Source organism: Epinephelus moara, chromosome 21 (genome assembly GCF_006386435.1).
Source record: "Epinephelus moara isolate mb chromosome 21, YSFRI_EMoa_1.0, whole genome shotgun sequence".
Lineage (NCBI taxonomy): Eukaryota > Metazoa > Chordata > Actinopteri > Perciformes > Serranidae > Epinephelus > Epinephelus moara.
The window spans coordinates 37,292,120-37,303,580 of NC_065526.1; the positions used below are offsets into that span (position 1 = coordinate 37,292,120).

The 11,461-nt window shown below is 40.7% G+C and overlaps 1 protein-coding gene across 2 annotated transcripts in view; it reads right to left on the reverse strand.

Moving 5' to 3' along the window:
• Window positions 1-6,327: 6,327 nt before the first annotated feature.
• Window positions 6,328-11,461, reverse strand: part of LOC126408971 (uncharacterized) — a 21,878-nt gene continuing 16,744 nt past the window's right edge. Inside the window, exons 3-5 of one of the 2 annotated variants that reach the window (XM_050074800.1) lie at window positions 10,641-10,796; window positions 10,256-10,354; window positions 6,328-8,883 (exon numbers count right to left, since the gene is read on the reverse strand). In XM_050074800.1, the coding sequence (XP_049930757.1) occupies window positions 8,584-8,883; window positions 10,256-10,354; window positions 10,641-10,796 (555 nt within the window). In that variant the 3' untranslated portion in view covers window positions 6,328-8,583. Of the gene's footprint in view, window positions 8,884-9,293; window positions 10,182-10,255; window positions 10,355-10,640; window positions 10,797-11,461 lie in introns of those variants that run through there. The other variant, XM_050074801.1, reaches the window with a different exon arrangement.

Consider the following 11,461-nt stretch of genomic DNA (forward strand, 5'->3'; position numbering starts at 1 on the left):
CTCTGTGTCCTGTGTCTGGACTGTGTTCTGTTTACTAGGTAAAGTCATCCTGCATACTTAAGCTTTAATGCATCATCAGTGTTACAAACAACTTACAGACAATATCTGTTGCCTGGTGACTTTGTGCACAGGATGCACAGACTGACACTATACTGCAACACCTATTTTTCCACATACTTTTGTAGATGTAGAAATAGTCCGGTCTATTCCCTGCCTTGTCTGTCCAGCTCTGTTTTCCTTGTTCTTAACTGTGTAAGTACACTGAATGCATTTCATTCTAAAAGCCTGGAATGAAAAGTTTGGTTTTGTTTGCAGTCTTTTATTCCTTAGTAATTAGTAGGGCTGTGTTAATCATGATGCAGTTAAGGTCCAAACATAATGCTTTAAAAAAAAAAAAAATCACATGCTGCTATTTTGGGCCTTCCACGCAACTTAGTGAAGCCAGCACAGCAGCTTCCTGTGCTGCAGTGATGGAAAATAATGACACCACTGCACTTCTGAATGGCTCATTTCACTTAAAAAAAAACCTCCCAGACAGTTCAGTTGACAAGTCAAGAGTAATATGAACCTTGTGTCAAACAGAATTAAAGTATCGCCCCCTGCACTCCTGAGCCGCCTCAGCAGGTAGAGTCTGCTTTGGCCTTTCCTGTACAGTGCTGTTATGTGATTAGTCCACTCCAGTTTACTGTTAAGATGAACACCCAGGTACTTATAAGATGTCACCATCTCAATGTCCTTTCCCTGGATGTTCGCTGGTGTTGGGGGAAGGAGTCTGCGCCTGCGGAAATCCAACCCCAGCTCTTTGGTTTTCCCCGCGTTGATCTGAAGGTGGTCCCTCAGGCATCAGTTCTCTGTACTCCCTGTCGTTCCCATCTGTGATGAGGCCGACTATGGCAGAGTTGTCAGAGAACTTCTGCAGATGGCAGGTGGGTGTGTCGTATGAAAAGTCTGCAGTGTAGAGGGTGAAGAGGAACGGCGCCGTCCCCTGTGGGGCCCCGTACTGCAGACAACCAAGTCCGATACACAATCCTGGGTCCTGACATACTGCGGCCGGTCCGTGAGGTAGTCCAGGATCCAGGATGTGAGGTGATTAGCCACCCCTATGTGCTCCAGTTTGTCCCTCAAAAAATATTTTGATAAATGGGGGAAATTGAAACTTACTCTGTGGGGAAAAATGAATGTGATTAAAATGGTAGCTGCCCCACAATTCAGTTGTGTTTTCATGATGTTGCCTGTTAATATATCGCCACAATTGTTTTAACAGTTCAATCAAAGACCTTTTTGGGACAGGAGGAGACCAAGGACCAACATAATGAAAATATGGTCACTAAGGGATATAGGAGATTTAAGCATCCCCAGTGCAAGACTGTAAAACCTCACATTTGAAATGTCTAGGTTAAATATGCACTGGAAGGAACCGATTCAGAACTGGGCTGGATCAAGACTGAACAGTAGCTAGACAGTCCCTTCAAACCTTTCACATGGTTTAAAGACTGATAGACATGATGACTCGTCAAACCCAGTGCTGTCTCATTCTAAAGCGGCCTGGAGAGAAGTACACAGGATGTGCAGTGTGTCTCACTTAAGACAATCATATGCCGCTTTGTGGCACGACACAGCCACATGTACTGGGAAAAATATGTTATTCCCATCTGGGAATGTAAACCCAAAAAGGTAAACCCATTTTGGGAAAAAGTTGTGGATCACATTGGGAAGTGGCTGGATACAACGGTACCTAAATCACCAAGGTTATGCCTTATGGGGTACCGAACAGAATTGCCAAATGTATCAAAATATGCCCTTGTTGTGATAAATATAAGGGTCATCACAGCTGCTCAAGTGATCCTCAGATTCTGGAAAAATCCGTCCTCTCCAGATTTTGAAAAATGGAAGGAATCTATGTTAGAAATTGTGTCATATAATCACATGTTAGCTAAGGTCAACGATGAAGTGGAAAGCTTTAAAGATGTCATAGGCAGGCTTTTTTGATTGTAATATGCTGCATTGTAATTATTTGGTGTTTAGTTGTATCGCTGTGGTTGCTAAATTACAATGTTGGGTCTAAGAATGTGTAGCTACCAGGTGCCTGTGGATATGTGAATTCCAATAACAATACTGTCGGTTTATTCAGATTTGGCTGAATAGATAAATAAAAATTTGAATCATAAGAATAGCTTCACCTTGTTAATATGGACTTCAGTACTGTTTTGAAATGCAAAATAATGGAATTTTAAACATGCAATTAAAAATGTGAATAATTGTGATTACCAACTGGAATTCAGCAATTAATTGCTATTTAAACAGATTGTCTGACAGCCCTAGTAATTAGTGCCAATACTAAGTTAAAATTGGCTAAATAAATCAGTTAAAAGATGGTTCCTAGTATAAAAATATAGAGAAAGCTCTCTGAGGCCCTTCTCACCCCTTGGTAAATGGACCTGCATTTGTATAGCGCCTTTCTAGTCATCTAGTGACCACTCAAAGCGCTTTTTACACTACGAGTCACGTTCACCCATTCACACACACATTCATACACTGGTGGCCGAGGCTACCGTACAAGGTGCCACCTGCTACTCAGTTTTAACACACTCACACACCAATGGAACAGCCATCGGGAGCAATTTGGGGTTCAGTATCTTGCTCAAGGATACTTCAACATGCAGCCTGGAGGAGCCCGGGATCGAACAGCTCATCTTTCGATTGGTGGACGACCCACTCTACCTCTGAGCCACACCCCTTAAGGTCGCAAATTGCTTTAGTTGCACTATGATATGTCTCTAAACTAGCTAGAGCTGAGTGAGTGACTGCTTATGCCACTGGAGCAGCAGTGTACACAGTAATGTTTTTGCTCAAGAAAAGGAAATCAGGGTTTCAAAAAAGAAAGTAAGGACAGGGAATGAAAGAAAACTGACATTGTAAAAAAATGAAAATAGATATAAATAAATAAATAAATCAAAAGCTGCGTGATAGAGACATGGGTCAAGAGAGGAAGGGTGGGCGGAGCCCTGAGAGACTGCTTATGCGTAGGGCCCAGAATTTGGTGCTACACCCCTGCCTACCTTTATAGCCGGAGAGCATGTGTAGAGGGTCATAAGCATAAGTAGGAGTACACCCTGCAATTCGCAGCTCACCAGCTGCCTATTCTGGCAGTTTTGAAATGTTATTAGAAGAGTTCTCCCTGTAGTGACTATCCTTTACTTTAGCCGCCACTAGCTGCTAATTGGCTGAATTGTTTGGACATGTACTAAGAGAATTACACCCAGTCTTTACCAATGTTGTATATCATCATTCGTTTGTTTTCTCACCATTGTGCATCATGTCCATATAACTTCTGATAACTTTCAACACAAACTTCCCATAAATAACAGCCATGTAAATTTTATTCTGAGCACAGTTGAGGACTGTTAACCTCCTAACATCAGCAACACCTGTGCTCACTGGGATTAACATACCATGGCCTGCCTCAGCCTGTGACATATTGTCGTATGCTGTAAAGCCCTGTGAGGCAAATTGTGATTTGTGATATTGGGCTTTATAAATAAAATTGATTGACTGATTGATTGATAGTGGCGTGGTGGGATACTACATTTCACACATATCAAACATGTGGCTCTAACACTCCCAATTACTTTCCATGCAGCAGCACAGAAATCTCACTTTTTAAAGCTGGTTCAAAGGGTTATGTTTTTTTAAAACCCAGAAGCTACAGAGGACAACTCTGATGACTCCAGACTTACACCCCTTTTCAACTGATTGGTTAATAGATGTCTCAAGTAGAAATCTCATTTCCTGTGTTTTACAATTGATGCTGACACTGCATTCATGCTGTTGTGATCTTTATTACATTTCTGCACATTTTGGGTGGCTTTTCCTACATGCTTTGAGCTTCAGTGTCAATTCTTGTCTGTTTCTAATACTACTACTACTACTGTTGCTACCGGTACCACTACTTCTGCAACTTTTCTGCAACTTATTACTGCTGTATTCATTGGTATCTTTGAATGATACATTTTAAAGAAATAGTTAATCTGCCTCTGTTTTTTGTAGATTGGACATCTTATCAAATAATCAGATCACATAGTGCAGTGGTTACCGTGTGAGCCAGTTGTTTGCTTTTGACTATTGATCTAAGTTTCAAATCCTGTCCAATGTGTCTGTCAAAAAACATTTCTTCTTTCAACTCAAAATGGTTGTGTTAAGTTGCTATGTAGAAGCACAACATCTGAGTCTGACAGAAAGCAGAAGTAAAAATGTTGAGGGTACTGACAGTAACAGGCAGGGTTCATCCATCCATCCATTTTCATTTGCGTACTTCAGAAGTCCCTCTCCACAACAACGCTTTCCAGCTCCTCCTGGTGATCCCCAGGGTGTTCCAAGGCCAGATGAGATATACAATCCCTCCACTGTGTTCTGGGTCTGCCCCATGGCCTCCTACCAGTTGGACATGCCCGGAACACCTCTAACGGGGGGGGGGGGGGGGGGGTGTTTAGGAGAATGTGAAGGAGCAGCAGCTCTACCCCAAGCTCTCTCCGTATGTCTGAGCTTCTCACCCTATCTTGAAGGCTGAGCCCAGCTACTCTATGAAGAAAACTCATTTCGGCTACTTGTATCCATGATCTCATTATGTCAGGCACTACCCAGAGCTCATGAGCATAGGTGAGGGTTGGGACGTAGATGGAACACTAAATCGAAAGCTTTGCCTTGTGGCTCAGCTCTTTCATCACCATGATGGTCCAGTGCAGCCCTGGCATCACTGCAGATGCTGCACCAAACCGCCAATCCATCTCATACTCTATCCTCACTTGTGAACAAGACCCTGAGGTACTTGAACTCAAGAAGACCTAGATGATTCAGCATATTCTGCCCCATTTGGGGACACCAGGGCCCCCTGCTGGAGCCAGACCTGGGGGAGGAGCTCGCTGGCAAGCGTTTGGTGGCCGGGCCTTGGGCCATGGGACCTAGTCAGGCTCAGCCCGAATAAATAACACTCCACTCGCAGGGACTGGAGTCGGGATTAGGTGCTCAGTGTGCCGAGTGGCAGGCAGAGGCGGGGCTCCGAACATGTGGACCCCTGGTGTAGTGGGCTAGGCAGAGTCTATAACTCTCCATGTGTGAATAATCATTCTGGATTGGACTTTTACACCTCTGCAGTCGCACTTATAGCACTCCCTGGCCTTGTTGTTGGAACAGATACATATTATCACCCACTCTGCAGTTCTGCCGAATGTTTTAGCATTGTTTTTGGCCCATAGCTTTCAACTGAATGAATGTTGCTTTAAAGATTCCATATTGTAAAAGCAAATTCTTATTTCCATATCTATGTCTGATTTCTGTGAGGGCTTTTATCACTGTACACATTGTAAGCTTGCGTAGACAACGCTCTGTTAACGTAGTGTTACATTAGCTACCTAATTAACGCAAGTGTCAAGATGTTGTCATATAAACAAAACCCACAGGCATCACACCAATAAACACTAGAATTACTGCCTCACAAACATAGGCGCTTCACACACATCTTCCCTCCTGGCAGCACAGAAGATCTATATAATCAGCACAGTTTCATGGTGGACACCACACACAAGATTAGTGTCATCAATTCAGTACCTGACCAAATGTCTCCCCTTGTGTATCTGAGATATGATGATGAGTAATGGCCAGAAAATGTCATCACTTCATTATTGTATGCTATTAGACATTTGTGTGAAGTTTTATCATAATTAGCATATGAATTCATGAGCTATGGCCAAAAACACATTTTGCGAGGTCACAATGACCTTTGACCATAAAATTTTAATCAGTTTATTCTTCAGTCCAAGTGGACGTTTGTGTCAAATTTAAAGAAATTCCCTTAAAGTGTTCTTGAGATATCTTGTTCATGAGAATGGGACAGATGCAAGGTCACAGTGACCTTGACCTTTGACCACCAAGATCTAATCAATTCATCCTTGAGTCCAAGTATATGTTTGTGCCAAAAAAAAAAAAAAAAATTCCTCAAGGTGTTCTTAAGATGTCACGTTCAAAAGAATGAGGCAGACCAGGTCACAGTGACCTTGACCTTTGACCTATGACCACCAAAAACTAATCAGTTCATCATTGAGTCTGAAACATTTAGGACATTTTTGTCCACTTTGACAAATTTGAAGAAATTTTCTTGAGGTGCTCTTGAGATATTGAGCTCACAAGGAAAGGACGGACAGACAGACGGACGGACAGAAGGATTAGAAACATAATGGGTCTCTCAACCTACTCCGGATTCAGGAACGCTGCGGGCGGGAAACTCAGATTTGAGGAGATCGAAATAATTTTGGGTGAAGTGGACTTAAGAAAAAACATTTTATTTTCTTCAGTTAGTAGTGGTGTGACAGGGACAGGCAAAGCGAAGGCCTGGAGGGAGGTAACAGATGCTGTTAATGTTGTCTCCGTGGTACAAAGAACCATGTCGGAGGTGAAGCGTAAATGGTTTGATATGAAACTGGAGGCAAAGAAACGCATAAGCACACACACAAAAAATACAGCGGTCACCAAACAAACAGAAGATTCATTTGTGGGGTTTTGAATGAAGTGGGAACGGGAAACCAGAGATGTTTTGTGCGTAATGGATAAACTCTAAATCAGTGATGGCTGTCGGAATGTAGAGCTATTTAACATTTATTTTAACAAATGATACGGATAACATATAGCCTACAGCAGTTTTGTATGCATCGTCTTCAAATTATTTGAATCTTAATAGCCTAAAGCTCTGTTTTATACAACGTAAATTAAACATTTTTCAAATCAGATTTATTCATTCAAATGATCAAAAAGCCACAAAAAAAAAAAAAAAAAAAAAAATGTGTTGTCTCAAATAATTCTTTCAGCTGGCGCGTGCTCCTTCGTGGCTCCACCACCTGCTGCTCCTGCTGCCCCTGCTGAACCCAGGCACCGAGGCCGAAGAGGCTGTGATCCGGCTGTCCTTACGGATATTTTTATTATCATCATTCAACATGTAGAAAGAACGTGTAATCTATTGAGTCGATTTACATAGATAATTCACAATCATGAACCTAATCTGGATCTTAAACCTGCTAATTGCCAACTAATTTAACTAAATGTGTTATATTTTTAATATTTTGTCATGTTTAGATTACGTGTTTCAAAGGCATCTGTGTATTGTGTACATAACAGAGCGCAATACGAATTAAAATTGTAATTTCCAATAGTGACAAGCAATATTTATGTGCTTTACTAAATTTACACAAGCACTACGAGTGGTCAGGAGCAGGAGTAGATTTTGTTAGTAGCTATGAAAAGATCGGAGCTACTAAAATATTGATGAATGCGGACATGCACGTAAATTTCCGTCTGCGAACAGTTTACACACAAATTCCTTCTGCTCACGTTTCATGAATGAGACCCAATGCCTCTGCCAGGCTGTGGAGACAATTAAAAAAAAAAGACTGTAGGTTTGTGAGAACACATCACTACACGGAGTGTGAGGGAATAATCAATTATGAACTTGGTTTACCAGATCAATATACTGTAAGTTGAAAAATTAGATTACTTGAAACTGTTACTAATTTATTTACATATGTAACCAGTAGTGAACAGTCTCTGCAACCACCAACCTCAACTGAAATGTCAAACAAAATGTATTAAAACTTAAATGTGTTTCTGTATTTCCCCTCAGAGATAAAATAATTTAGCTACAAGTACAAAAGTTACATACAGTAGAACTTGTCTCATTGAGTAAAAAAATACAGCTTACATGAGAATTTTCAGAGCTCTTATACAACACACATTCTAACCATGAACAGAGCTTTGAGGCCCTTAAACCTGGTGAAATCTGTTCTGGTTTTTTTTTGTAATCTGGGTGAACTGACCTTACCAACAAAGAAGCATGTGCACAACCACATTACAGAGATGTCACATGTGGAACTGCTGTGGATTAGGCTTGGGCGGTATCACGGTACACCAGGGTATTAAGAAATCCGGATGATATGATTTTCAATACCGTCAAAAATATGGGTGCTCCTCTTTCTGTTAAACGTACTATATGTAGTGCACAGCACATAACACCATAGGTCAGTCTCTGGTCTCTACTGATGGATCAGGCAGCTGAGCCAAAAGACACCATGACACCAGTGGTGGAGGAATAGCACCAACCACTCTGGCTGTGTGAGCAGTGAATGCCCATCACAGGTTTATTTGTTTGTTTGTTTCTTGGTGCCCATTTAGTGCACAGGACCGTTAACAGCCGGCAAGCAATGTGTGTAATTATTAGTTTGGAAAATGTACGGTGAGCCTGCTGAAAGTAGCGAACACGCTGGTCGGGGGCGGGGAGTTGCACCATATAGTCATACTGTCATGTACTGTACACTCCGGTGAAAATATCAGGAAGGTATGAAAAATTAGATACCGGAGAAGCCCACTGTGGATATTAGTTCCTTAAAACTCTGAGGTACAGCTCAGTGTTTTAACCCTTAATCATTAACACAGTTCTTTCAAACATCCAACACAAGTTTATCATCAAACAAGCAGACTCCTTCACAGCTCCTGAATATAACACACTAACAAAACCTAGCCTTGGACGAGGTGAGCCATTGTTCAGGTGAACAGTTTGTTTTTCAGGTTGATGTACTTGGATGTTGGTTTGGGCTGCAGCATATCAAGTCCTACAAACAGTCTTTGAAACACTTCAAACGTTTTGGCAAGTTTGGGAGGATAATCCAGGTTGAGGGCGTAGGTCAGGCCGAGGAGGAGGCAGCAGGCTTTGGACATGTTATCCAGACCAGTCAGAACTGGAGTCCCATTGATGATGATGCCCACTGCATCGGGCTGGTGGCACACGTAGATCCTCATACTGTGTGTTTTAAGGTCCTGATGCACTTCATCCTCTGCTGTTCTCTATAAAATATGTAACCATATACTGCTGTTAAAAGGCTTTGATTAAAGAAAATATTTATTCTGTAGTCCACCTCAGAAGATGCTTTATCAATCACTCAGTCTTATTGGGGCAACACAGTTGAAAGCGTCATTACTATTTGAATTCCAATCCAATTTTTTGAGAGTAAAAAGCCAAAACTCTTCAAATGGTTTCACTATATTACTACTTACAGGCTGCACTGTATGTAAACAGCAGGCTAAATGCTTCCATTATTACATTTTCTCTACATTATATATATTATATACATATTATCCAATGTTCTGTGACACATTTCAGATTTTACCAAGACCCTTGGCTGGTGCTTTGTGCACACAATCACTGAGAGTTCAGATGGTGTAAAGTGCATGTAGTATTACCACAGTCCAGAGACTTAACAATAATGCGCCTCATTCACAAATATCTTCCAAATTTTTTTCTCAAATTTGATCATAAGAAAAGTCCTCAGCAAAGTCTGATGAATCCCATTGTCCTCGTACATTGAAGGTCCCTACCAGATGATCTTAATTAGTATAAGTACGTCCCGCAAATCCCCATAAAAGGGCAGGACACTGCACGCCGATGTAGGGCCACACACAAACTGAATAAGTGAACGTCAAACTAAAAACGCCATATTTAGTAGTGTCAGCAGTGGATATAAAATCATACAAAAAGATGCATGAGATGTTAAAAATGCATGATAATTAACCACCTGACCCGCAAAATGCAAACTGTATTCATTACAGTACCACAACTGAGGACAGAGACGAGCGATGCAGTGCACTCCAAAGTGTGAGTGTGTGTTCAGAGTGAGACAGAGAGAGAGGGAGAGAGACAAAGAGAGGGGTAGAGAACGCGAAGGTGAAAATTTCTTGCAATCTTTATTAATAATGTACTTGAAATGCTGCTTTGTCACTTATTGTCCTGCCCACTTGAATGGCCTGTGGTATCTTATAGATCTTATCAGTCACTAATTTTATTAAATGACATGGCTCTGATTAACATAATTGGTGTGAACTGACGGGTTATTGTACTATTTATTCTAAAAACCATAATGCTTTCGTAAAATAATCAAAATAATTACATTTAAAAAATTATAATTGATAAAAATATATCAGCTCAAAATGTGCTAAGAGTGCTCGAGTGTCAATAGATTCTGTTCTCATCTAAGAACAAATCCGCGATAAGAAAACCTTGGTGAATGTCAGAAAAGTGCACAAGTGGGTTGGAAGAACTTTGTTCTTGAGAGCGGTTGGTGAATGAGGCCCAGTGTTTTTATGATCTGGAAAAAAAAACAAGACGGAGCTCTCAAAACTATGCTAATACCTACAATACAGTAATCAGTAGAATACTTACATAGTAGTCAGAGACAAGCTCCTGCACACTCTCCCCCAGGTACTCAATGAGGCATCTCAGAGTCACGTCCCTCTTCTTCACCAATGAGGCATGCGGGTCCTACAGTTCATCATAACATCATGAATTATAAACTAATCCACATCTCTTGTCTGTATTGCTTCAAAAACAGCTTGTTTCACTCCCTTAGCTCATTTTTAGATTTTATAAGACAGCCATGAGTTGAGAATGGCCAACAGTTTGTCTTGATAAACAGATTTTCTTTTAAACCATTTTTTACACACAAACACACACACACACACACACACACACACACACACAAAAGAATAAAATCAGCCTATTGCTCCAGATTCATTTATTATTTGACCATGTTAACCTTTTAGCTCACCTTAATCAGCTCAATCAACACACTCTTCATGCGCTGTCCCACAGCTCCTCCCTTTGAACTGAATAATTCCAGCAGTTTTGGCGTGTGCCTGTCCAGCTGGGAGATGAATGTTTGCTCCAAGGGAACAGTGTTGCACCTTCGAAACTCTTCATTTATCTGGAAGACAGGATTTTGTCAACTGCTTACACAGAAGACATACAGAAGGTGTATAAGAGCCCACAACTCCACTGGATCCACCCACAACTCTGCTGAACCTGCTGGATTTCAGATTGGGCAGACTTTCTTAAATATGTCATATTCACTTCATTACTACAATAACCCCTACAGATGCATGATTTTTAAATGGTTGATATAGCTGTTTATAGAGGTGTGAAAATAGATGTATTAAAGAGGGAGAAGCTCTATGCCAGAAATTCACTGTACTAAAAAAAAAAAAAAAAACAGTGGTTTTTTCTCTTTTTTTTTAACAAACACACCCATTTTACACATTTGTGAGTCACTTGTGGTATTGTGCTCACAACCCACCAGTTGGTAACCACTGCACTAGAGCAAAGTAACAAGTTTTGTAATTTGGGTGAACTGGCCCTTTAACTGCCAGCATATTTGATTATTGTATCACTGTTTATTGGTCTATGTAGCTGATAAGTAAAAGGTAATATCATTTTAGAAGTTTTTTTTCCAGTTCATAGTTTGGCAGAGGGCACTGCCAAGTTGATTTTTACTCTGAAAGTGTTGTTGAGGTTTTGTTTTTAAACAATAATCAAAGTTGAAAGTGGCTATTTGATCATCATATATATATATATATATATATATATATATAT